The 25,896-nt window shown below is 45.6% G+C and overlaps 1 protein-coding gene across 1 annotated transcript in view; it reads right to left on the bottom strand.

The window, feature by feature from the left end:
* trpa1b (transient receptor potential cation channel, subfamily A, member 1b) overlaps positions 1-24,876 on the bottom strand; it is a gene marked incomplete at both ends in the record, with an annotated part of 58,723 nt that extends 33,847 nt beyond the window's left edge. Inside the window, 8 exons of the mRNA XM_083662971.1 lie at positions 10,913-10,961; positions 13,404-13,540; positions 15,307-15,452; positions 17,225-17,333; positions 17,958-18,065; positions 23,502-23,677; positions 23,974-24,136; positions 24,793-24,876. Of these exons, the coding sequence (XP_083519097.1) occupies positions 10,913-10,961; positions 13,404-13,540; positions 15,307-15,452; positions 17,225-17,333; positions 17,958-18,065; positions 23,502-23,677; positions 23,974-24,136; positions 24,793-24,876 (972 nt within the window). The remainder of the gene's footprint in view (positions 1-10,912; positions 10,962-13,403; positions 13,541-15,306; positions 15,453-17,224; positions 17,334-17,957; positions 18,066-23,501; positions 23,678-23,973; positions 24,137-24,792) is intronic.
* Positions 24,877-25,896: the final 1,020 nt, after the last annotated feature.

Here is a 25,896-nt window from a genome sequence, read left to right on the forward strand (position 1 = left end):
CTCCCTCTCCATCCCCCCATCCATACTCTCCCACTCTTCAACCCCCCCCCCCCCCCTCCCGATTGGTCGAATTGTACGAAATTCTACACTGTACTTTATCGGGTCCCCAGCAGATTGGAATTTGGAAACCCTCATTAGGGTTTTGCTTGCACCTGTGTTTATTCTGCCTTTTCGACACAAAATGGCCCTTGTGAAAAGGGTCTATCCGACGAACGGTTCTCGAGATACGTGAAAGCCGTGTTCTGATTTGTCACATTACACAAAATCCGACACTACACTTTCTTGGGTCCCCAGCAGCGCACTCCATGAGTTTGAAGTCAATCCGACCAACGGTTCTCGAGGTATGTGAAGGACAGACCTGCCTTTATTAGATAGACTAGAAATATTGCACGCTTCGCACGCTAATTTTTAGCATGCCTCGCACACACCTCGCCTGTTGCTCGAGCAACTGAGCAACTGTGTGCGCTCCCTTCACCTTATTATAGTAGTGAGAAATGCCACCACCAAGCTGGATTTTGTGGGCTGTTCTTCAGCTAACGCTTTCACAGCTTCTTGCAATGGCAGATGGTGGAAGAACTAAGTGAAAGGCTAAAAAAGCCACTTCCGACATGTTTGTCTTCTTTGGTCAAATAAAAGAGAAAACCTTTAACCTAATAAGCAAAGAAGGCAAGACACCAGAGGCACTAAGTGGCGGAAAAGAGCCAGTCACCAGATGAAATTGAAGCATGATAAACGATAGAGAGAGATATGGAGATAGACCCAAGAAGATTTTTTATTTTACTTTATTATACACTGTAAGCTTTTAATACACTGTAAAATGCAATTTACAGTGTTGCAGTATTTGCTGCAGGGGAAAAAAAGTGCTGTTTTCATCTCTTTGATACCATTCGCTAAGAACAAGATGACACTTTTCTATAGGCACAAGATCATCACAACACAGCATCACATGTGCGGGACATTAGCAAGATGACACCACAACATCCACAAGACTGTAGCAGGACATACCTACTATAGCACAGTGAGCACACACAGCTAGCCTTGACGCAAGAAGACTGTAGCAGGACATACCTACTATAGCACAGTGAGCACACACAGCTAGCCTTGACGCAAGAAGACTGTAGCAGGACATACCTACTGTAGCACACACAGCTAGCCTTGACATGAGAAGACTGTAGCAGGACATACCTACTGTAGCACACACAGCTAGCCTTGACGTGAGAAGACTGTAGCAGGACATACCTACTGTAGCACACACAGCTAGCCTTGACGTGAGAAGACTGTAGCAGGACATACCTACACACACAGCTAGCCTTGACGCAAGAAGACTGTAGCAGGACATACCTACTGTAGCACACACAGCTAGCCTTGTCCCATCCTGCCACCACCTGCCCCCTGGATCCTATCCCCTCCCCTCTTCTCCAAACCATATCCTCCGATCTATCTCCTTTCCTCACTTCCCTCATCAACTCCTCCCTGTCCTCTGGTATAGTCCCGGTTCCCCTTAAAACAGCTAGAATCAAGCCACTCCTCAAAAAACCCTCCCTGGACCATACTGTCATACAAAATTACCGCCCAGTTTCTCTCCTTCCATTCATTTCAAAAACCCTTGAACGCGCAGTATCGGAACAGCTTTCTCTCCATCTCTCTCGCAATAACCTTCTGGACCCCCTACAATCTGGTTTTAAACCCGCTCACTCCACTGAAACAGCTCTCCTCTCTGTCACTCATGCCCTTCACACAGCCAAAGCCTCCTCCCTCTCCTCTGTTTTAGTACTCCTGGATCTATCAGCTGCATTTGACACGGTGAATCATCACATCCTCCTCTCCACTCTCACTGATCTTGGTATTTCTGGCACTGCACTCTCATGGTTCACCTCTTACCTTTCCAACCGCTCCCTTCAGGTTCTCTGGTGTGGGTCCCTCTCTAAATCATGCACTCTGAACACGGGTGTCCCCCAGGGATCTGTCCTCGGCCCCTTCCTATTTCTTCTGTATGTTAGGTCCCTTGGTCACATAATCTCCTCTCACGGGTTTTCCTATCACAGCTATGCCGACGACACTCAACTCTTTCTTTCTTTTCCCCCTGACGATACCCAAATTGAGGCACGCCTAGCCGCGTGTCTCAAAGACATTGTTACCTGGATGACCGCCCATCATCTAAAACTCAATCTCGACAAAACAGAACTTCTTTTCATCCCCGGTAAAAACTGCCCTCTCACAGACCTTTCCATCACCATAGACAATACCACTGTACGGCCATCAAAAACTGTCAAAAACCTAGGTGTAATTATAGATAATCAGCTTTCAACCTCATCTTTCATCTCTGCAACCGCCCGCTCATGTAGGTTCCAACTGTACAACATCAGAAAAATCAGAAAATTTCTCACTAGGGAGGCAACTCAACTACTGGTACAGGCACTTGTTCTTTCCCGCCTTGATTACTGCAATGTTCTCATGGCGGGGCTACCTGCCTCGGCCTTCCAATCCCTCCAGCTCATCCAGAACGCAGCTGCCCGACTGGTGTTCAATCTACCTAAATTCTCTCACGTCACTCCCCTTCTCCGCGACCTCCACTGGCTCCCAATTATAGCCCGCATTAAATTCAAGACCCTTGTACTGGCCTACCGGGCAGTTCACCGGTCAGCCCCTACCTATCTGCAATCTTTGGTCAGTTTTCAAACAACCAACCGTCCCCTCCGCTCCTCCACCTGCACAGCTCGCCTTGCCCCTCCATCACTACGTGACCCTGGGGGCCGCTTAGCCCACTCACGACTCTTTTCCTCCCTGGCTCCTCAATGGTGGAACGAGCTCCCCCCCTCTGTTATGCTGGCTGACTCGTTGGCCATTTTCCGCCGGAGACTAAAAACACACTTTTTCGAACTACACCTGGGCCCTTCCGAAAAGTGATGTGTGTATTTTATGTTCCCGTCTTTATTTCTATTTATTGTTGTTTATTGTTGCATTTTATTGCTGTATTTTTATGCTATATTGTAATATGCTGTAAGTCGCTTTGGACAAAAGCGTCTGCTAAATGAAATAAAGTAAAGTAAAGTAAAGTAATGTGAGAAGACTGTAGCAGGACATACCTACACACACAGCTAGCCTTGACGCAAGAAGACTGTAGCAGGACATACCTACACACACAGCTAGCCTTGACGCAAGAAGACTGTAGCAGGACATACCTACTGTAGCACACACAGCTAGGCTTGATGTGAGAAGACTGTAGCAGGACATACCTACACAGACAGCTAGCCTTGACGCAAGAAGACTGTAGCAGGACATACCTACTGTAGCACGCACAGCTAGGCTTGACGTGAGAAGACTGTAGCAGGACATACCTACTGTAGCACACACAGCTAGCCTTGACGTGAGAAGACTGTAGCAGGACATACCTACTGTAGCACACACAGCTAGCCTTGACGTGAGAAGACTGTAGCAGGACATACCTACTGTAGCACACACAGCTAGCCTTGACGTGAGAAGACTGTAGCAGGACATACCTACTGTAGCACACACAGCTAGGCTTGATGTGAGAAGACTGTAGCAGGACATACCTACACAGACAGCTAGCCTTGACGCAAGAAGACTGTAGCAGGACATACCTACTGTAGCACACACAGCTAGGCTTGACGTGAGAAGACTGTAGCAGGACATGCCTACTGTAAGTCAAGTCAAGTCAAGTTTATTTGTATAGCACATTTCATACACAGAGGCAATTCAAAGTGCTTCACATAAAATGGTTGACAGGAGAATAAAAGAAGAGAATAAAATGGACATTTAAAAGCATCACAACAAAACTTAAAAAAAGAGTATAAAAAGTGCATTAAGCAACAGGCGCAGCAGTTGCAAAAAGAGCTAAAAACTTATAGAGGACTCATTGGGTTTGCATAGTAGCTGTCAGCAGTTAAAAGCGACGGTAAACATAAAAGTCTTTAGTCTATTTTTAAAAGTAAGTAAGGTTGGGGCAGATCTGACACACACACAGCTAGCCTTGACGTGAGAAGACTGTAGCAGGACATACCTACTATAGCACAGTGAGCACACACAGCTAGCCTTGACGTGAGAAGACTGTAGCAGGACATACCTACTATAGCACAGTGAGCACACACAGCTAGCCTTGACGTGAGAAGACTGTAGCAGGACATACCTACTGTAGCACAGTGAGCACACACAGCTAGCCTTGACATGAGAAGACTGTAGCAGGACATACCTACTGTAGCACACACAGCTAGCCTTGACATGAGAAGACTGTAGCAGGACATACCTACTATAGCACACACACAGCTAGCCTTGACATGAGAAGACTGTAGCAGGACATACCTACTGTAGCACAGTGAGCACACACAGCTAGCCTTGATGTGAGAAGACTGTAGCAGGACATACCTACTATAGCACAGTGAGCACACACATCTAGCCTTGACACAAGAAGACTGTAGCAGGACATACCTACTGTAGCACACACAGCTAGCCTTGACACAAGAAGACTGTAGCAGGACATACCTACTGTAGCACACACAGCTAGCCTTGACACAAGAAGACTGTAGCAGGACATACCTACTGTAGCACACACAGCTAGCCTTGACATGAGAAGACTATAGCAGGACATACCTACTATAGCACACACACAGCTAGCCTTGACATGAGAAGACTGTAGCAGGACATACCTACTGTAGCACAGTGAGCACACACAGCTAGCCTTGATGTGAGAAGACTGTAGCATGACATACCTACTATAGCACAGTGAGCACACACATCTAGCCTTGACACAAGAAGACTGTAGCAGGACATACCTACTGTAGCACACACAGCTAGCCTTGACACAAGAAGACTGTAGCAGGACATACCTACTGTAGCACACACAGCTAGCCTTGACACAAGAAGACTGTAGCAGGACATACCTACTGTAGCACACACAGCTAGCCTTGACATGAGAAGACTGTAGCAGGACATACCTACTATATCACACACACAGCTAGCCTTGACATGAGAAGACTGTAGCAGGACATACCTACTGTAGCACAGTGAGCACACACAGCTAGCCTTGATGTGAGAAGACTGTAGCAGGACGCCAGACTCAGCCTTCATTCTTCATACTGAGTCTCAAAGTAGCACCCAAATATGACGTTTCAGGCTCCGCTAAAATGGCCTTACATCTTCCTACACGTTAGCAATCACAATAAAACAGTACCTACCTCCCACACAAGGTTGTTATCTGAAGTTTCGGATAATCGGTATTCCCAAATAAGGACCCTTTTCACGGGGCCATTTTGTGTCGAAAAGGCAGGGTAAACACAGGTGCAAGCAAAACAGTAATGAGGGTTTCCAACTTCCAATCATAGAAGTTGGAAACCCTCATTAGTGTTCTGTTCGTTCGTACCTGTGTTTACCCTGCCTTTTTGACACAAAATGGCCCAGTGAAAAGGGTATATTGCGTCGTTTCCAATACCGAGCCCTTATTCACATGCCAGAGCATTTTTCTGTCTTTTCCATTGAAAATGGCTGTTGTTGTTCTTCCACTTCCCAGTGGGGAAGCAGCGCCATCTCTGTTCTGTCTACAGGTGGAAACGTGTAATTACAAGATTCAAGATTCAAGATTTAAGATTTTTATTGTCACTCCGTAGTACAAGTATCACATGTGAAATTCTTGTACTGTAGGCTCCGTTACAACATAGTGCAAAAAATAAAAGATATATAAATAAAAACAAGAGGCAACAAGCAATAAAGCAGTAAGACACGCCACAGACAGTGGCGTATTCACTGCCCATAGTGCAAATGGCATGAACATACTTTAAACATAATAACATTATGTTAGGTGCAAATAGCGTATACCTAATTAAACATACTATTGAACATTAGTCATACATAATGGTAGCATCTACAGTGCGGTACAGTGCGGCTACTACACTATTTGTATATGTTAAGGGGTCTCGTGGCCTGTGAGAAGAAACTGTCCCTCAAGCGATTTGTGCGTGTTCTTGGGACCCTGTATCTCCTCCCTGAGGGTAGCAGGGAGAACAGACTGTTGTGGGGGTTGTTTGTGTCTTTGATAATCTTCAGGGACCTCCTGAGGCACCGCTGGTTGTACAGATCATGCAGTTTTGGCAGCTCACATCCTGTTACGTGCTGGGCCGCGCGCGCCTCACCCTTCTTAGCGCCCTGCGGTCCATGGTGGTGCAGTTCCCGTCCCAGCTGGTGAAGCAGCCAGTCAGCAGGCTTTCAATGGTGCCTCTGTAGAAGTCCCTGAGGATTTTTGGCCTTAGCCCGAATTTCTTCAGGCGCCTGAGTCTGTGTAGTCGCTGTTGGGCCTTTTTGACAACAGTGGCGGTGTGGTTGGCCCATGTCAGGTCCTGGTGGATATTGACTCCCAAGTACTTGAAGCTGTCCACCCTTTCCACCACTGTGCCATTGATGGTGATGGGGGGGGGGTGCCCCCCCCCCCCTTCTGTAGTCTACAATGACCTCCTTTGTCTGGAGTATGTAATGCTGCAGTGCGTACCGCATTACAGCCCGAGGGAATTCACATCAGTCACTGTCATTGGTGTGTACATACCTCCCCAGGCGAATGTCAACATCGCACTGAAGGAATTGCAACGTGCGATTAGCGCACAAGGGACAAAACAACCAGAAATGGCGTTGGTAGTGGCTGGGGACTTCAACAAGGCAAACCTGAGAGGGAGAATGCCCACGCTTCACCAGCACATCCACTTCCACACCCGAGGCAAAAACACACTGGATCAATGTTACACAAACATCCGCCATAGCTACAAGGCCATACCCCGCCCCCCCCTTCGGCAAATCGGACCACGCCTCCATCCTACTCATACCCAGGTACCAACAAAAACTCAAAAAACAGCCCCCGGCATTCTGAACCGCCCACTGCTGGTCAGACCAATCAGGGATTGCTTTGACCAAGTAGTATGGGAGGAGTTCAAGGCTGCAGGAGACCTGGGCGAATATGTAGAGACGGTGTCATGCTTCATAAGGAAGTGCACCGAGGACATAGTCCCTACAAAGAGAATCAAAATAATGCCAAATCAGAAGCCCTGGGTCAACAGTGATGTCCGGGCTGCCCTTCACGCCCGGACCACCGCCTTCAGTTCTGGTACACCAGAACAATACAAGCAGGCACAATATGCCCTCCGAACCGCAATAAAAAAAGCACGGAGAGATTATGGAAAGCAGCTGGAGTCAAAATTGGACACTAACAACCCCAGACACCTGTGGAGTGGACTCCATGCTGCCACAGGCTTCAAAGGGGTGAAACGACAGAACCCCAGCACGTCACCCACCCTGCCGGACGAACTCAACGCGTTCTACGCTAGGTTCGACCCCTCTGCCAGAGCGCCCACTAACCCCCCCTCACCTTCCCCCCACTCCTTTCCTCACCCACCTCCCCTCCACTCCCACCTAACCACCAACCCCCCCTCCCACTCACACCCTCCCCGCCCCCACCCACAACCACAACCCCCACCTCCCCCCCCCCATAGATCCGGACCGCCCCCTCACCATCACCGAGGATGAAGTCCGCCGGTCGTTCTTGCGTATCAATCCACGCAAGGCGGCCGGCCCGGATGGCATCCCTGGGCGTGTCCTCAAGGCCTGCGCACACCAGCTGGCAGGCGTATTCACAGATATTTTTAACCAGTCTCTCTCCCTCCGGCAAGTTCCCCCCTCCTTCAAAACAGCAACAATCATCCCCATTCCCAAACAGCAGAAAGTGACCAGCCTCAACGACTGGCGCCCAATAGCCCTAACGCCCATAGCAAGCAAATGCTTCGAAAAGCTGGTTATATCACAGATCCGTCCCACACTCCCCCCAGACCATGACCCGCTAGGCCGCTACAATTCGCATACCGCCCCAACAGGAGCACAGCGGATGCAGTAGCACACGTGCTCCACACCGCCCTCTCCCACCTGGAGGGGAAGGACACCTATGTGAGAATGCTGTTCGTGGACTACAGCTCAGCATTCAACACCATAGTACCCTCCAGGCTGGTAAGCAAACTCAAGCATCTGGGACTAAGCACAGCGATGTGTGACTGGATCCTGGACTTTCTAACAGACCGCCACCAGGTGGTGAAAGTGGGCAACCTCACCTCCTCCCCACTGACCATCAGCATAGGAGCGCCACAGGGGTGCGTCTCCAGCCACTTCTGGTATGACCTCTACACCCACGACTGCGTGGTGACTCAAACTTCGAACACCATCATGAAGTTTGCAGACGACACAGCAGTCGTGGGGCGGATCTCCAGGAGCGACAAGACAGCCTACAGAAAGGAGGTGGAGGCCCTGGAACAATGGTGCCAGGACAACCACCTCTCTCTGAACGTCTCCAAGATTCAAGATTCAAGATTTTTATTGTCACTCCGTAGTACAAGTATCACGTGTGAAATTCTTGTGCTGTAGGCTCCGTTACAACATAGTGCAAAAAATAAAAGATATATAAATAAAAAACAAGAGGCAACAAGCAATAAAGCAGTAAGACACGCCACAGACAGCGGCGTGTTCACTGCCCATAGTGCAAATGGCATGAACATACTTTAAACATAATTAAACATATTAACATTCTGTTAGGTGCAAATAGCGTATAATAATTAAACATACTATTGAACATTAGTCATACATAATGGTAGCATCTACAGTGCGGTACAGTACGGCTACTACACTATTTGTATATGTTAAGGAGTCTCGTGGCCTGTGAGAAGAAACTGTCCCTCAAGCGATTTGTGCGTGCTCTTGGGACCCTGTATCTCCTCCCTGAGGGTAGCAGGGAGAACAGACTGTTGTGGGGGTGGTTTGTGTCTTTGATGATCTTCAGGGACCTCCTGAGGCACCGCTGGTTGTACAGATCTTGCAGTTTTGGCAGCTCACATCCTGTTACGTGCTGGGCCGCGCGCCTCACCCTTCTTAGCGCCCTGCGGTCCATGGTGGTGCAGTTCCCGTACCAGGTGGTGAAGCAGCCAGTCAGCAGGCTTTCAATGGTGCCTCTGTAGAAGTCCCTGAGGATTTTTGGCCTCAGCCCGAATTTCTTCAGGCGCCTGAGTCCGTGTAGTCGCTGTTGGGCCTTTTTGACAACAGTGGCGCTGTGGTTGGCCCATGTCAGGTCCTGGTGGATATTGACTCCCAGGTACTTGAAGCTGTCCACCCTTTCCACCACTGTGCCGTTGATGGTGATTGGGGGGTGTGCGCCCCCCCCCCCTTCTGTAGTCTACAATGACCTCCTTTGTCTTGGAGACGTTCAGAGAGAGGTGGTTGTCCTGGCACCATTGTTCCAGGGCCTCCACCTCCTTTCTGTAGGCTATCTCGTCGCTCCTGGAGATCCGCCCCACGACCGCTGTGTCATCTGCAAACTTCACGATGGTGTTCGAAGTTTGAGTCACCACGCAGTCGTGGGTGTAGAGGTCGTACCAGAAGGGGCTGGAGACGCACCCCTGTGGCGCTCCTATGCTGATGGTCAGTGGGGAGGAGGTGAGGTTGCCCACTTTCACCACCTGGTGGCGGTCTGTTAGAAAGTCCAGGATCCAGTCACACATCGCTGTGCTTAGTCCCAGATGCTTGAGTTTGCTTACCAGCCTGGAGGGTACTATGGTGTTGAATGCTGAGCTGTAGTCCACGAACAGCATTCTCACATAGGTGTCCTTCCCCTCCAGGTGGGAGAGGGCGGTGTGGAGCACGTGTGCTACTGCATCCGCTGTGCTCCTGTTGGGGCGGTATGCGAATTGTAGCGGCCTAGCGGGTCATGGTCTGGGGGGAGTGTGGGACGGATCTGTGATATAACCAGCTTTTCGAAGCATTTGCTTGCTATGGGCGTTAGGGCTATTGGGCGCCAGTCGTTGAGGCTGGTCACTTTCTGCTGTTTGGGAATGGGGATGATTGTTGCTGTTTTGAAGCAGGGGGGAACTTGCCGGAGGGAGAGAGACTGGTTAAAAATGTCTGTGAATACGCCTGCCAGCTGGTGTGCGCAGGCCTTGAGGACACGCCCAGGGATGCCATCCGGGCCGGCCGCCTTGCGTACACATCCGGAAGAACACAATAAAATAAGCTCTGGCATGATTACAACAGCTCGGTATTGGAAACTATGCAATATTTAGGAATACCGATTATCCGAAACTTCGATAACAACCTTGTGCGGGAGGGAGGTACTGTTTTATTGTGATTGCTAACGTGTAGGAAGATGTAAGGCTATTTTAGCAGAGCCTGCAACGCCATATTGGGGTGTTCCTTCGAGGCTCAGAATGAAGAATGAAGGCTGAGTCTCGCGTCGAGGCTAACACACAGCATGCCAGCCTCATGCTGGTACAAGACATCATAGTTTTAGTGCAGTTAAACTGTGTGTGTGTGTGTGTGTGTGTGTGTGTGTGTGTGTGTGTGTGTGTGTGTGTGTGTGTGTGTGTGTGTGTGTGTGTGTGTGTGTGTGTGTGTGTGTGTGTGTGTGTGTGTGGGCTGGGCAATATGTCAATATTCGATATGATATGAGACAAGATATTTTAGATTTTGGATATCGTAATATTGTGATAAAGCATACTGTACATGTTGTTTTGTCTTGGTTTTAAAGGCTGCATTACAGTAAAGTGATGTCATTTTCTCAACTACTCAAGCTGTTCTGTAATTTGCCTTGTTATTACATCCACATTACTGATGATTATTTGTCAAAAATCTCATTGTATAAATATTTTGTGAAACCCCCAATGGTCATCCCTACATTGTCGCAATATCGATATTGAGGTTATTTTGGTCAAAAATGTTGTGATATATGATTTTGTCCATATCACCCAGCCCGTGTGTGTGTGTGTGTGTGTGTGTGTGTGTGTGTGTGTGTGTGTGTGTGTGTGTGTGTGTGTGTGTGTGTGTGTGCGTGCGTGCGTGCGTGCGTGCGTGCGTGCGTGCATGCGTGCGCGTGTGTCTTATTTACCAAAGAAATGAGGTACACTGCCAGCTCTGTGTGGTCAAATATAGTGGCCCTGGAAAAGTAAACACACAATCATTGTAAAGCAGCTCGTCTGTCTGTAGCCTAAAGACAGCATCACAGGATCTATCTGTAGCCTAAAGACAGCATCACAGGATATATCTGTAGCCTAAAGACAGCATCACAGGATCTATCTGTAGCCTAAAGACAGCATCACAGCATTTTGTGACTCAACGTCTTGTAATTATGTCAGATGCACAACTAGGATGATTCACTCTAATTCTGTGAGAAACCACACAGCTTTTCCTCCTTGATTCCATCTCCAGGATACACGCACTGTATGACTCACTTTAAACAACCACTTCCTGCTGTGGTGACATTTTGCTCTGAGAGACACTTAAGGAGTGGAAAAGATGCTTTATCCAAATGAAGGGCTGTAGAAGTCATTTTAGACCAGGCTAAAATGGTTGTCTTGTTTAAAAAATAATAATAATAATATTAGGGGAGTACTGGGACTACAGAGGTTTCTGTATCACTGTCTTGGAATGATACTGTCTGAACTGCTTCCCTGATTCTCTTTGTCTAAAAAAAAAAAAAAGACAAGACAAGGCCATACCAGCTACTTGATACCAGCTGGTCGACATGGGGCGAATACGCCTTTTGGCTGCTTATTTCCTAACAATTTATTTTTGATAGTTTTGTGTGGGTATTTGTGTTTTTTTATTGTTTCTATGATGACAAGGAATCATTTCCACCAAGGAAAATGTAACCGCAATGAGTTCATAATATAACACAATTAATGTGGGCTATTGATTGCCATGATCAAATATTGGAGGAGGAGGGGACTTGTCACAGGAGGCAGAGCACATTGACGATAACAGAGGACGAGCGAGATATAAATATTATTTTAAGGTGCCCCTGCCAGGCCCCCTTCTGCTGCGGTCTATGCCAACACAAATAGCTTTTGGATACTGTTAATGTGGAACGCATATCTTTATTATATATTCATATCTTCATTATCATTTCAAATTACAACTCAATCAATTCGCCATGCCGGAGGGGTTTATTTCTGTCCTTCCCATTTATCATGGTGGTATGATGTTGATATTAAGTAGGTGATTTGACTACCATTGCTGCACAGCAGGAGCTACAGATGTCTCTCATTTAGTCTCATAGCACTAGTGGGGCTTTTGTTAAGCCGTTTTTTGTGTGTGTTAAGAACAAAGAAAACATTTATTAAATAACCAAAGCCCCCACTTTTACCGCTGCTGCAGCACTGTGGCAGCACCGCAGCAGTACTGCAGCAGCACTGCCCACTGCAGCAGCACTGCAGCAACACCACAGCAGCACTGCAGCAGCACCGCAGCAGTACCGCAGCAGCACTGCAGCAGTACTGCAGCAGCACTGCAGCAGCACCGCAGCAGCACTGCAGCAGCACCGCAGCAGTACTGCAGCAGTGTGTGCAGCAGTGTGTGCAGCAGTACTGCAGCAGCACTGCAGCAGCACCGCAGCAGCACTGCAGCAGCACCTCAGCAGTACTGCAGCAGCACCGCAGCAGCACTGCAGCAGCACCACAGCGGCACTGCAGCGGTGCTGCAGCAGCACCGCAGCAGCACTACGGCAGCACCGCAGCAGTACTGCAGCAGCACCGCAGCAGTACTGCAGCAGCACTGCGAAAACTAAATGAGCAACATCAGTGAAGATAGTAACCAGAGATACATCCCAATAACCCAAAGTAAACCAAAAGTGTAAATCTGAAGCAGCCATACAGTAAATAAATACAGTGAGACACTATCAATGTATTGGCGCGCTATCAATTAAAACTGTGTACCTGAAACCATGCAAAGCATTTCTGAACACTTAGATCCATTTGCAACAATTACACACATTTCTAGTAGGGATGTTTATAAATAAAATAAGCTGTGCATATATGAGAGAGACATCTATAAGTTATGTATAAATTAATTACTGAAAGAATGAACGAATAGAAGTAACTTAGGCCATGTTCAGACTAGGAGGCCAAATCCGATTTGTGAACTTTATGACCTATTAATGATTCTATCCAGATTGGTTTTATGAGTCTGGACGCTCCAAGTCTGATTTGTGTCACTTGTCCCCAACCACATATGGAGGTAATTTCCAATCTGCTTTCGACTGATGTGACTTCAGTGTGGACGCGCTGATCACCCAAATCAGATTTGAGAGTGTCTTTTGCAGGGGGCGGGGACTTGAAGAGCAGAGAGCAGACATGCAAACACTGCCAGAAACATTGTATGTTGGCTCATTGTATCTGGACACACAGATCCGACTTGAACACTTGCCCAAATCAGATTTGGGAAACCAATCAAGATAATGATGATCCATGATTTTAGCAGCAAATCGCATTTGCCTGTAATGTGAACATGGCCTTATGGACAGGATTATTGTATGTATGAATGAACACAGGGATAAATGAATGGATTACATGTAGCAAGATGGAGGGATAGGGGGAACCCACCTGTGCAGAGGGGTCTGGCATGCCCCATCTGTTAGGTTGATGATGTCCTCCACGTGACTGTAGGAGCAGAGCATCAGCTTGACTGCCTCAGTTGCACCCTGGGTGCAGGCGAAATGGAGCGCTGTGGACCGGTCAACCTGGACAGGAATAATGAGTGCACAGATATAGATCATGATGACATCCGGATTTACCCTGGGGGAGCAACGGGGATCCAAATGACTTTAGTAGAGTTTGTGGATTTTCTAGCATAAGAAGATAAAGATAAGAGATGCACTTTAACTTGTTTTTTTCTTTTTCTGATTTCCCCCCCATTTTCTCCCCAATAGAGACACTGCGGAGCGCATCATCATTCAGAAACCACGCCCAAAACGGGGGGAAACAAAAACTCCCCCCCAATCCTGCCGTTCTCCTAATGTCACGTGTTGCACACAAAGATTATATATACAGAAAATTAACACCCCAACTTTCTTCCTTGACAGCTAGATCCACATTTTTCTTCTCGCCAATTCTCAATGGCTTCCTTGTTTTGCTCGGGAGTACAAAAAAACTTTAATTTGTGATTTTTTACATTTGTTGTCTGTGCAGCCCACCACACAACAGCTTTTAGCTATGTTTAATACAAGGAAAATGACGCTGGTGTATGGAAGTGAATGGAGAGCTTTCTCCCGTGATGGGCGTGGCTTATTTCATGCAGTGTCTCTATTGTACTTGGCCAATTCCCCCTGCTGCTCCGGTCGCTGCCCACGCCCTCCGCCGATCTGGGGAGAGCCATAGACACACACATGCTTCCTCTGATACATGTGCAGTTGACAGCCGCTTCTTTTCACCCGACAGCAGGGAGCGTCACCGGCAGGACCGTAGCACGTGGGAGGATCACGCTATTCCCACCAGTTCCCTTCCGCCCTGAACAGGCACCCCCCGACCGCCCAGAGGAGGCACTAGTGCAGCGACCAGGACACATACCCTCATTCTGGCTTCCCACCCGCAGACACAGCCAATCATGGGGTGGACAGAGATAACTGGCACAAAACACACACACAGCAGTGCGTCAGTTATACTTACACACAGGCACCCACGCTGGCACGCACACACACACACACACACACACACACACACACACACACACACGCGCATGCACACACACACACACACACACACACACACACACATGCTGTACACTTCCCCATGTAACATTAGGAAACTATCACTAGGTCTGCTGGCTGAACAGAAGGGGGGTTGGGGGGGTGTAACACAAGCCTTTAATGATATAACTAGGACTGGCAGGAGTAGGCCGGTGATCGCGCCACACAGCTCCACAGTGTAAGTGGAGGTAATTTGTATCAATTTAGCCATCTGAAGCTATTACTGTACTCACTACTCCTGCTGTAGTTCTGGCTACTATCCCAGGGCTAGACATAACGATCGCTCCCAGATGGCCGCGATAAGACTGACATGCTCTCACAGCACAAAGACTCAGATCCTTTGCCAGGCAAAATGCTTTACAGGTGTGAGTCAAATGAGATTGAAAAATAAATCATGTCAATTTGACATTTGGTGTCCTTTGATTGGTCAGCGCGCTATAGCCTGAATGTAGGAGTGGGCTTGTGACAAGAGAGTTGCTGGTTTGAATCCGCACACCAGTGGAGAAAGTGTAGTACAGCTCTTCCCTCGTTCGCCAACTAGTACTGTGAATTGACCTTAACAGAGGCACTGCTAAATCCTTATTTTTGCATCGAAGCTGCTCTGTGGCTAGCAGTAGAATGGGTAGCTAGCTCCCTCCCATGTGTCAACATGATACCATCCAATTCTGAACTTTAGACAAAGTGAGATGTTGTACATGTACTGTACATGAATGCCAACATGTTACAGTATGTTATATTGTTTTGCTTTGTGAAGCCAATACCTGTTTCTGGTCAATTTTGGCTCCACTGGCAATGCAGAGGCGGATGGTCTCGATGTTGCCCCCTCGCACAGCCAGATGGAGCGGACTGCTCTTGGACTTGTCTAGATAGTTGATGTGATTTTCAGCTGGGTGGCCGTTCTCTTCCCCTGCCAGCAGACAACATCATACACTGTTTCTTTATTGTGAATAACTTTTATTGAATTTCCTGATTGATTCATGCCTCTTGATGTAGGCTACAGCAGGGGTGCCCAAACTTTTTTTAGGATGAGAGCTGCTCACAAAAAATAAAACTAGCCGCGAGCTACTTCTTTTCCCCCTATCCCCCGAAGTACATAGCACATTTTAACAGCATTATATTATTTATTTAACATTATTTAATAATGCTGAATGCTATGCTATGTTGAATACTGTAGATACTGAGTTAGCTATACATGAGTGGGATTCAGTTTATGCATTAAAAATAAAAAATAAAATTTGGATTTCTTTGGCGAGCTACTTGTTGATACCAGTAGATCACGATCTACCTATGGGGCACCCCTCATGTAGCCTACAGTATAAGCCAGCTCCTTTGTTTTGATTGCTGGCATTTTAGAGATCAGGATTTTGGGGGGTCAAGAAGACCCTCCAAGGCCTCCATTACATAACTTTACTTGACTATATTTGTTGATTGAGTTTGTATTTATCGGAAGGATGTCATCACTGGTGATTTTATGTTGGTGCACTAGATGCACGTGCGCCCCCTTGTGGCCAGATGAAAAATAATCTACATGTAAATGATTTAAACCAAATCGAATATATATATATATATATATATATATATATATATATATATACATACATATATTAGGGCTGTGCCGATTCACTTATCTCCCGATTCGATACTATCACGATACTTGGGTGCCGATTCGATATATATTGCGATTCTTTTGCGACTGGGATCATAATTCAGGCCGGGCATTAGAAGTCCAATTTTACAATGAGATGCACCCACTTTAACCCTGAAGTGTAATTATTACTTCAGACTAACTAATAAAGTAATAAAACCACTAGTAAACCAGTAGGTGGCGCCTGGCCTGCGGACGGTTCAGTGAGTGGCCTGACTGCGGGCACCCCAATTTTTGTTTTTTTTTGTTTTTTTTGTTTTGTTTTGCGCTTATCGATTCTGGAATAAAAGATCGATTCAAAAAATCGTGACATTAAAAATCGCGATACTTAGGTGAATCGATTTTTTCTCCCACCCCTAATATATATATATATATATATATATATATATATATATATATATATATATATATATGTGTGTGTGTGTGTGTGTGTGTGTGTGTGTGTGTGTATGTATGTATGTATGTATATATATATATATATATATATATATATATATATATATATATATATATATATATATATATATATACACACACAGCCCCCCCTCGAAAAACCCCAATCGGGGTTCGCTTTGGACCGTGATGGTGCAACCCCCTATGGATGTCATCATGAGTAAAGTGGAATCTTGCCTGCCTGTTCATGGTGGGCTGTCTGTGTACATCCACAGTAATAGCTCAGGAATGTGAATGGCCATTAATTATCTTGCTGAGCAATAACAGAAATATCACAAATATTTTGTGCTTTGACTAAACATTTCCCCAACAACATAGGATGCGCCCAGCAGACCTCCCACCATGGATAAACAGTGTCAGACTGCGGTGTCTGCTTTGTGTACAAACTAGGACGAGCATTTTCCTGCAAAATGTCTCCGTGGCTTCAAAAGCCTGCTAGAAGCTCCAAATGCAGGTTGCAAGAGTCAAGTCTCTACTCTACCATTCCATCAGTGTAATGTGCTTTTTTGGCCATATGAAGCTTTTTCATTAAAGTCAGCGCTTTCAGTTGATTCTCTGATAGATCATTTATTTTGTCCTACCGGCCTTCAGGATCACTTCCATGGCTTTCTTTGCACCAGCAAAAGCAGCTGCATGGATGGCGAAATGGCCCAGCCTGTTCTGCACGCAGAGCCGTGCTCCCTGCTTCAGCTTAGAGACACACATGAGGACGGGTGGAGAGAAAGAGAGAGAGAGAGAGAGAGAGACAGTTCTTCAGCTGCGGTGGGCTGGCAGTCACTATAAAGCATAGCAGTAATGCAATGTAGTAATGGGCGGACCATTAAATCGGTGGGATCTGTACAGATAGTAGGGTGACTTCAGGTATTATATGGGACACTTTTTGACTTCAGGTATTATGGGACAACCTCCTGTTTGAAGCTTGCCCCGGCCACCTATGTGATGTCACACCAATGAGGGCGTGAGAGATCTTTGATTGTGTAGTTTCACAGGTAGGGCTCAGCAAAAAAAAGTTTTGATTTTCACTCATCAGGCATGAAAATAATATCCTCTATAGTTAAAGTGTCCCATAATATCTGAAGTCAAAGTGTCCCATAATACCTGAAGTCAAAGTGTCCCATAATACCTGAAGTCAAAGTGTCCCATAATACCTGAAGTCAAAGTGTCCCATAATACCTGAAGTCAAAGTGTCCCATAATACCTGAAGTCAAAGTGTCCCATAATACCTGAAGTCAAAGTGTCCCATAATACCTGAAGTCACCGTACAGATAGGCAGTAAACTTACATATGTCCATATGTGCCCCTGTACATACATACCAGTATGCTGAGAGCCTCACAGTTATTGACGGAGGAGGCCAGCATCACAGGAGTGTTCCCAAGGTCCCCCTGCAGGTCGGAGTCTGTAGCAGGGTAGGACAGCAACAGCTGCAGGGGGGCAGGTGAGAAATACTTTACAGTAAGCTGCATCCACTCCTTACTGTCCTCATCTCTCCTTTATGTCTGTAGCCCTCCACTGGCGCTGTGTAGGTGGACAGCTGCCAAATGCTATGGGGACAACAGGCCAAGGGCTTCCAAGTAGAAGGTTGAGTCAGGGTTTTCTCCGAGTAAACAAATCACCCCGTTGACAAGGGAAGGGATCTTGGCTTTTGAGTGCAGTGGCTGCTCCAGCAGGTGACAGGTTCATGCGGCGCTGGTCTTATAAAGGATTTGACGGGATAACACGATTGCCTAGAAACTTTTTTCTTCTTCTATATAGCATTTGAACTCTACTGTTGTAGTCTATATCCAGAACTTAGCCTATAACCTTCCGTTTAAACTAGGAGTCTTGATGATAATTATTTTTTAAACTAGCTTGATGGCATAGTGAGGTTGTTCCAAAGGGGCCCCCAGGTGTGGTCTCCAGTATGACACCTGTTGAAGTATCCTAGAGTAACACAGTAAACACTGACCCCTCTCTGCTCCATGTTGGTGCTGTAATCTAGATCCCTTTTTGTTTTGATTCTGTCTTGCTCATGGACACTTCCGCAGGGTGGATGCTTGTTGACACAGAGGTTCGATCCAATGGCCACTGTGCCACACATACAACATGAACCTTTGTGAGATGAAACGGACCCAATTGATGCCATGAAAGGTTTGAGGTTTGATCGGGATGTATTAAATCCGTCCCCTTGTTGCCTAGAAGTTAAAGGCAGATTCTCTCACTTTGATTCACAATGATGAACCCCTTGGCTGACTGTTGGATGATCTGTCTAATAGCAACAAAACGAGGCAAAAACCAGTCGTCTTTGCTTGACATTTTGTGGGATTGGCTGAAACCTGGGAAGATTTGAGTTCACAGATGCAGAGATCATCCCAACATATATTGTTTCTCTTGAACGGACGGACTGTACTTCTTTGAAAGGAAAAGTTAATCAAAATTGTGTTTTTGTTGGGTAGGGCGCTGTGATCATCAGACCTCTAGATGACAAGAATGTACATGTACCCAACCTTTTATGGTATTTTAGGGCAGCTCAACTCAGAGCAGCCTTTTTCTGGTTTGTTGATTCTTCCAATCTTCCATGGGTCCAGTTAGAGAAAAACAATGCTGGAGGCCTAACTCTGGATACATATCTAAACTCTGACTCTTTCAGAAGGCTCAAGCGGAACACAACTAAACCATTTGTCAAATCCACAATTACAGCTTGGTATGAAACACAAGACATGTTTGGGAAAACAGCTGGGCTATCACAATTGTCCCCCATCTGGGGTAACAAATTATTTACACCAGGTACAGATTCTGGATTTAGACTCTGGGCACAGAATGGTTTACAGAAGATCTCAGACCTTTATAGAGACAACACCCTTATGTCCTTTGAGAATCTGAAAGAAAAATTTGGGATACCTCAAAATCACATGTTCAAATATTTTCAAATACGGAGTTTCATTCACTCGAAGGTTAAATCATATCAGTGCCCCCCTTTAAGTATTATTGAACAATTGGCAACTTCAAACCCCCATGGTAAAAGAAAAATGTCATTAATATATAGGGAATTAGTCACAGCATCTAAAGAATCCTCAAACTATAAAAGAATAGCATGGATAGATGATCTCCAGACAGATATCTCAGAGGAGGAATGGGAAAAGGCTTGTTATCAAGCACAAACAATATCCATTAATAGTAGATTCAAACTGATCCAATATAATTGGCTTATGAGAACATATATAACTCATGAAAAACTCAATAAATGTAACCCTAATGTCCCAGACAGTTGTATAAAGTGTAGAACAGAGAAAGGAACTCTATTTCATTGTATTTGGAAATGTAAACATATACTAGACTTTTGGAAGGAAATAATTGCCACAATCTCCACCATCATTAACAAAGAAATTCCTGTAATACCAGAGATATGTATTCTTGGTCTTATTCCAGAAACAATGGCCCTTAGGACTCATGAAAGTAGGTTGGTCAACCTATGCTTATTACATGCGAAACGCGTTATAGCTAGACACTGGAAAAATGTTTGTGGTCCTTCTTTGAACATGTGGATTAAAGAGCTCTCTTCATGCTTAGCGATATTTTTCATAAAATATGGGATTCATTTATTGCATTCTTGGAATCAAACCCTGCATTTACTAAGTGAGGCTGCACACTTTATTTTATTTTGGCTGTTGGTTTGTTTTGTGTGTGTGTGTGTGTGTGTGTGTGTGTGTGTGTGTGTGTGTGTGTGTGTGTGTGTGTGTGTGTGTGTGTGTGTGTGTGTGTTTTCTTTCTTTGTTTCTTTCTTTGTACACTCAAATGGTCTGTGTGGATATATATCCAAATGGTTTGTGTTCTGTGTTTATGATTTCAGTTTGGGATTAACATCAGTGATGTTGACTGGGGTCGCAAGGTGTTTCGGGTCATTCCAACATCATACACCCTCGCCCAGTAGACCCGGCCGAGGCCGATTAAACATCGGCGCGGCCTGGGGTCCTCCAGGCTAGAGCGAGGTGCTCGGCGCAGCCGGATGACGTGCAGCGCACAGGCCTTCTTGAGGCATCTATTTTTCCATTGGATGCCTGACAACCAGGTACAGACTAGCTGCCTGTGTTGTTGGGAGAGGGCCCGGTAAGACGAAGGAGGAGAGCGGCTGGGAGACAACCCACAATGCCTTAGCCTCCATGCACCGAAGGGTCTTTCAATGCTGCGACGTAGCACTGGCTCTATTGCAGCGGATTGGGAGTGATCAACCCTTCCGCGGGCAACGTTGCAGACAGAGTAGGAAGGCTGATCCGTAGCGGCTGCTTCCGGGACGCGGGTCGGGGTCTTAATCGGCCTCGGCCGGGTCTACTGGGCGAGGGTGTATGATGTTGGAATGACCCGAAACACCTTGCGACCCCAGTCAACATCACTGATGACGCGTATATTTAAATGATGTAATGTTAATGTGTTTGTGTCATCTGTGTTTTGCTCTGTGTGAAATTCAACATTCAGCATGTTCGGTTAGCATTGTTCACTAGTAGGTAGCTACCATGCTAACATGGGTTGCTATAGCAACAGTTTGGGTTATCTTCCCCGAGCGGGAGGTGCAGCGTGAACGCAAACCTGTCCGGGCCGGAGGTTCCATGCTGAAACTTACGGCGGTCCGAGTTGTCTTGAATGCGGTATAAGTCTCCCGCTAGTGTTGATGCCCAGTGTGATGGCACATGGCAGAGAAACGTGTGTTTGCTGCGTCGCGTGTAACATTAGTTTAGAGGAGGCTCTGACCAGACGACCGCGAACAGCGAACACCGAACACCGAACAAGCACGGATTGAACATGTTGAATCCGGGCGAACATCACCGAACATCGTCGAACACGAACAGACAAGGACAGACAACTATGGCACACCAAACGAACATTTGTCTTTGTTCGTGTTTGTTCGTGTTTGTTTGAGAATGTTCGTTTGGTGTGCCATGGGCTTTAAGTTGACTAGACCAATTAGCAAAAATTGTCGGGGCGAACCCGGCCAGAGCCCGTAGGGTTTGGTCAGGTGTCGTCCGGCTCAGGCTGAAACTGAGAATTCTAAGCTGTGTGTGTGCATGCATGCAAGAAGAGAAGGAGAGAGAATCAGTCTAGCCTACTGTAAAGACTTTTTTTTTCTTTTCTTTTTTTGCACAGCCCGAGCCCAATCCCGTTTAATTATACATGGTTAACTAATACTTACTTCCTAAGTCTACGCATCTTCCTGTGACCAATTTTGGTCGAATAATTTTTCTAATGATAAAAATGGTGATTTTTTTTTCTTTTTTTCTTTTCTTTTTTTCAAACATTATACCTTCAGATGAAGCTATACATACCAAAAATATTTATTCATTTTCAGAATTGTAACCCTTTATAAGCCAGTTTGTCTTGACTATAAACAGTTTCACTTGCTGCTTTTTCAGATTTCCACAATCTCTGCACAAAATATAATCCAAAGTGAATGTTTTTGGGTGGGATTATCACAGTGGGGTCTATGTAAAAGATTATTACCAATATTTACTTTGTTCCATTCTTACTTTTTATTCAGTGACAATAAAAAAAATGCACTGTATAATTTTAATTGAGCATTTTTGGTCAATTAGAGTGAGTCCTTCTGGGCAAATAATAACCATTTTTGGCCAATTATTTTGGCCAACAACAATAGGGGGAGAATCTTTTTTTCCTTTTTTTGCTCAATCTCATGTTTGCTCAATCTCATGTCTCAATGTTCATTACTTTTCAGAATTTTAACCCTTTCAATGCCCGTTTTTAGTAATTGACCATTTCATTGACCGGCCAAGGGTGCATTCTGGCATTCTGTTTATGCAGGTCATAAACAGACTCTGTCTAGCCTAGTATGTGCATGATCAGGACACATTGGGATGGGGCTTTGGTGGGGGGGGGGGGGGGTTGTGTGTGTGTGTGTGTGTGTGCCTATATCGAAGTCAGCTCAAGTTGTGTGTGTGTGTACACCCATCCCTAAAATGTGTACACACACACACACACACACACACACACACACACACACACACACACACATCCATATGAACACCATTTTAGCTGAAATTATTTATTCCATTGGGTTGTAGTGGTCCATGCAGCACAAACAGAAACCAGCTAAATTGATTGCAATAGATGCATGCCATACATGAGAAAATGTTGCAATCTGCTGAAAAATATTAAAAACCATAATTTTGAAGCCTTATGTCCAAAATATCTGGAGGAAGTGATAAAAAAAAAAGCTTTTTTGTAAAAAGTGTCTTAGAGCTCAAAAATAGCACTTTTTTGCACTTTATAGTGGTTTTCAATGGGGAATTATCTATTCATTTCTGGATAATAACATTAATGCAGTTAACATTTTTGATTCCCGGGGCCAAAAATGAGCTGAGGTACTGAAGTGTGAAAATCCTTGATATAAGCCCCAATCCCCCCCCCCAATGTCAAAATTCATGGCCATTTGACCATTTATATCACATTTATAACAATGCGAACACAGAAAATTACACTGCGCTAGCCCAAAATGTACCAACAATGTATGAGGGTTAGAAAATATTTTTTCAATGTTGTTTTTTTTAGTTTTGGTCCGAGTGAAATGTTCTATGGTCTCTCCCGATTCTAAATATTGCTGAACCGTTTGGTTTGAAGTAAAACTATTTTTATAACCATTTTACGAAAAGTCTATAGGAAAATAAATTGCGGAAAGAAAATCTCTGGTACAGTGCTGAAGCAGGAAGTGACGTTCACTTTGCCTCCCTAAAGGTATCGTACCTCTGTATGCTGCAGCTGTAGATGCACAGTGTTTTTTGTTTTCTCCTTTTCGGGGCCGACAGTCCCCAAAGAGTGACTTATCTGAGCTGCTGGTCCATGCTATAGCCCGGAGGTTCATAGTAGTTCCTCACCTCCACCAGGTTGTTGTGTCCATGGGTGATGGCCAGGTGGAGAGGGGACAGGTGGGCCATGTTGAGGATGTTGGGGTCTGCCCCCAGGTCCAGAAGGGCCCTGCAGCTCTCTGCCTTGTTCCTCTCCACCGCCCAGTGTAGCGGCACCCTGCCCCGACAATCACAGCTGTTCAGCTCTGGGACGCACACACGCACACGCACGCACGCACGCACACACACACACACACACACACACACACACACACACACACACACACACACACACACACACACACACACACACACACACACACAGAGACATTAAGATGCATAAAGATGCACCCACAACTCATGTAAACATCAGACATGGCACTCCATGCCTTACCGTAAAAAGATCAAACATACTTGTTCATACAGAACTTTTCCACATGGACAGAATGATGTTAATGACTAATTACATGTATCGTATGAGTGATGAGGGAGGCTAGCTCACCCTGTGAGGGGATGACATTGGTGATGAAGTGAATGAGGGTGACATGGCCTCCTGCCACGGCATGATGCAGGGGACTGGCTCCAGAGTCATCACTCTCACTCAGGACCTCCGGGCTCTTCTTCACCACGCTCTCCAGTAGCACCAGGTCACCCTTCAAAGCCAACTAGATAGGAATGGGGATGGTTGGAGAATAGAATAGAATAGAACAGATGTTATGATATAATTATTCTTGCCGCCATAATATGCTCCTTGTTGATGTAGAGGACAGACCTTTTAGCATGCAGCTATGTATGTATATTGCATATGTGCAAAACCTTGTAGTGTTAATAGGCATAAAGACAGTTATCTGTACCCCCAGAAGTATTGGATGGCTCATGTGTATCTGAGTAGAGATATTTTGTTGTTGATGGTTAACAACGAGGTATCGCACAACAGCAATGTGTCTGCATCATAGGACTGCATTTGCTTTATGTAAACATCTATTTTGTGAATAGGGGAATACTATTCACCTATTCACAATGACTTTCAGGTCATGCAAGAACAGGAATATGGATGTAACGTTACATAAACCTTCCTCATATCATTCAACTTTATAGATATTTATCGACGTTTTTGTATTGTGCCCACTTTATAATCTTGTGTTGTTTCTTATGCTTTTACTTTTTAACACACATTTCTTTGGATGCATTTCCTAGCCTAGATAACTTTTTTCTCATACATTTTTCCTTTGTTTCTTTTACCTTTTTATAATGGACTCAGATTATTATTGTTATTATTTATTTTTTGTGTGTGTTTCCGAAACACCGATGTCAATCTTACCTCAAACACATTTGGGCGTGGCTTTGCCAGGCCGGGATCCTCCTCTTCCATCACATAGGTGTAACAACTGTTCTTCCTTTTCATCAGGAGCTGCTGTAAGCCTACAGCGTGTGCCGCTGTCACTCAACGCAGATGAGCACTCTAGACACACAGACACACACATACTAAAATACTCAAACAAATCCACCATGTCTCAATAGAGAAAACATTATAGTGTGTTAGGTGATGCAGAGGGCAGATAGCACCTTAAAGTCCACATCCAGTCTATTGTGACTCTTGTTGTTTTCACTTGCACGCCGGTCCTGCAGCTGGTTTTTAGCATTTGGATGTGCATGCCTTTTTTTTACCTTTTTACCTTCTGGCCTGTTGATTAACCAAACTGTTTGCCACGTTTTTGTTGTTGTTGTTGTTGTTTTGGACAAATAACCTAATTTTGTGCTCAAAGTAAAAAAGAAAAAAGCTGTCGCTAAACAGGATGGATGACGTATGACTCAATGAAACGCTATCCACCTTATTTCTAGCTGCCATGAGGCCTTACGTGAAATAGGGGTGCTTCTTCCGGTCTAATTCCAGGCCCCTTCCCCCCGTTACGTAGCCAGTCTGTAAACGACAGCTGCAGGCGAACGGAGCAAATCACGTCCAGCTCGGCAAAAATCTCGTCGATAAGTATCCCGAGTCGTTCAAAGAGCAACAGAAATAGCGGATGTGATAGATACAATTATTACATTACCTCAAATAAGTCCTCAAACAAGTGTTATTTATTGTGACAACAAGCAACTTTTTTCCCAGTGTCGGAGTTTTAAGATAGCTGTTAGCTGCCTTCGTTAGCTACTATGTTCACCAGGCTCAAAACACCACTGAGTGACCAATTCGAATGACCTGTTAACCAGTTTGAGTCACGCTCTTCCCATTAAGCTCATCAGCTTTGATATCTGTAACAATATTGTGGCTTCTAAACTAAGGTTTTACGGAGGTACGGGAGGGCCATACTGTTTCTGGTCACTTCCGCTCTAAGGGCGGGTTCACACCAGCCTTGTTTAGTCTGGTCTATCGGACCTTTCCCCTTTAGTACGGTCCGTAGGGTCGGTGTGAACGCTCCTACTC

This window comes from Poromitra crassiceps, assembly GCF_964638095.1.
Source record: "Poromitra crassiceps genome assembly, chromosome: 2".
Lineage (NCBI taxonomy): Eukaryota > Metazoa > Chordata > Actinopteri > Beryciformes > Melamphaidae > Poromitra > Poromitra crassiceps.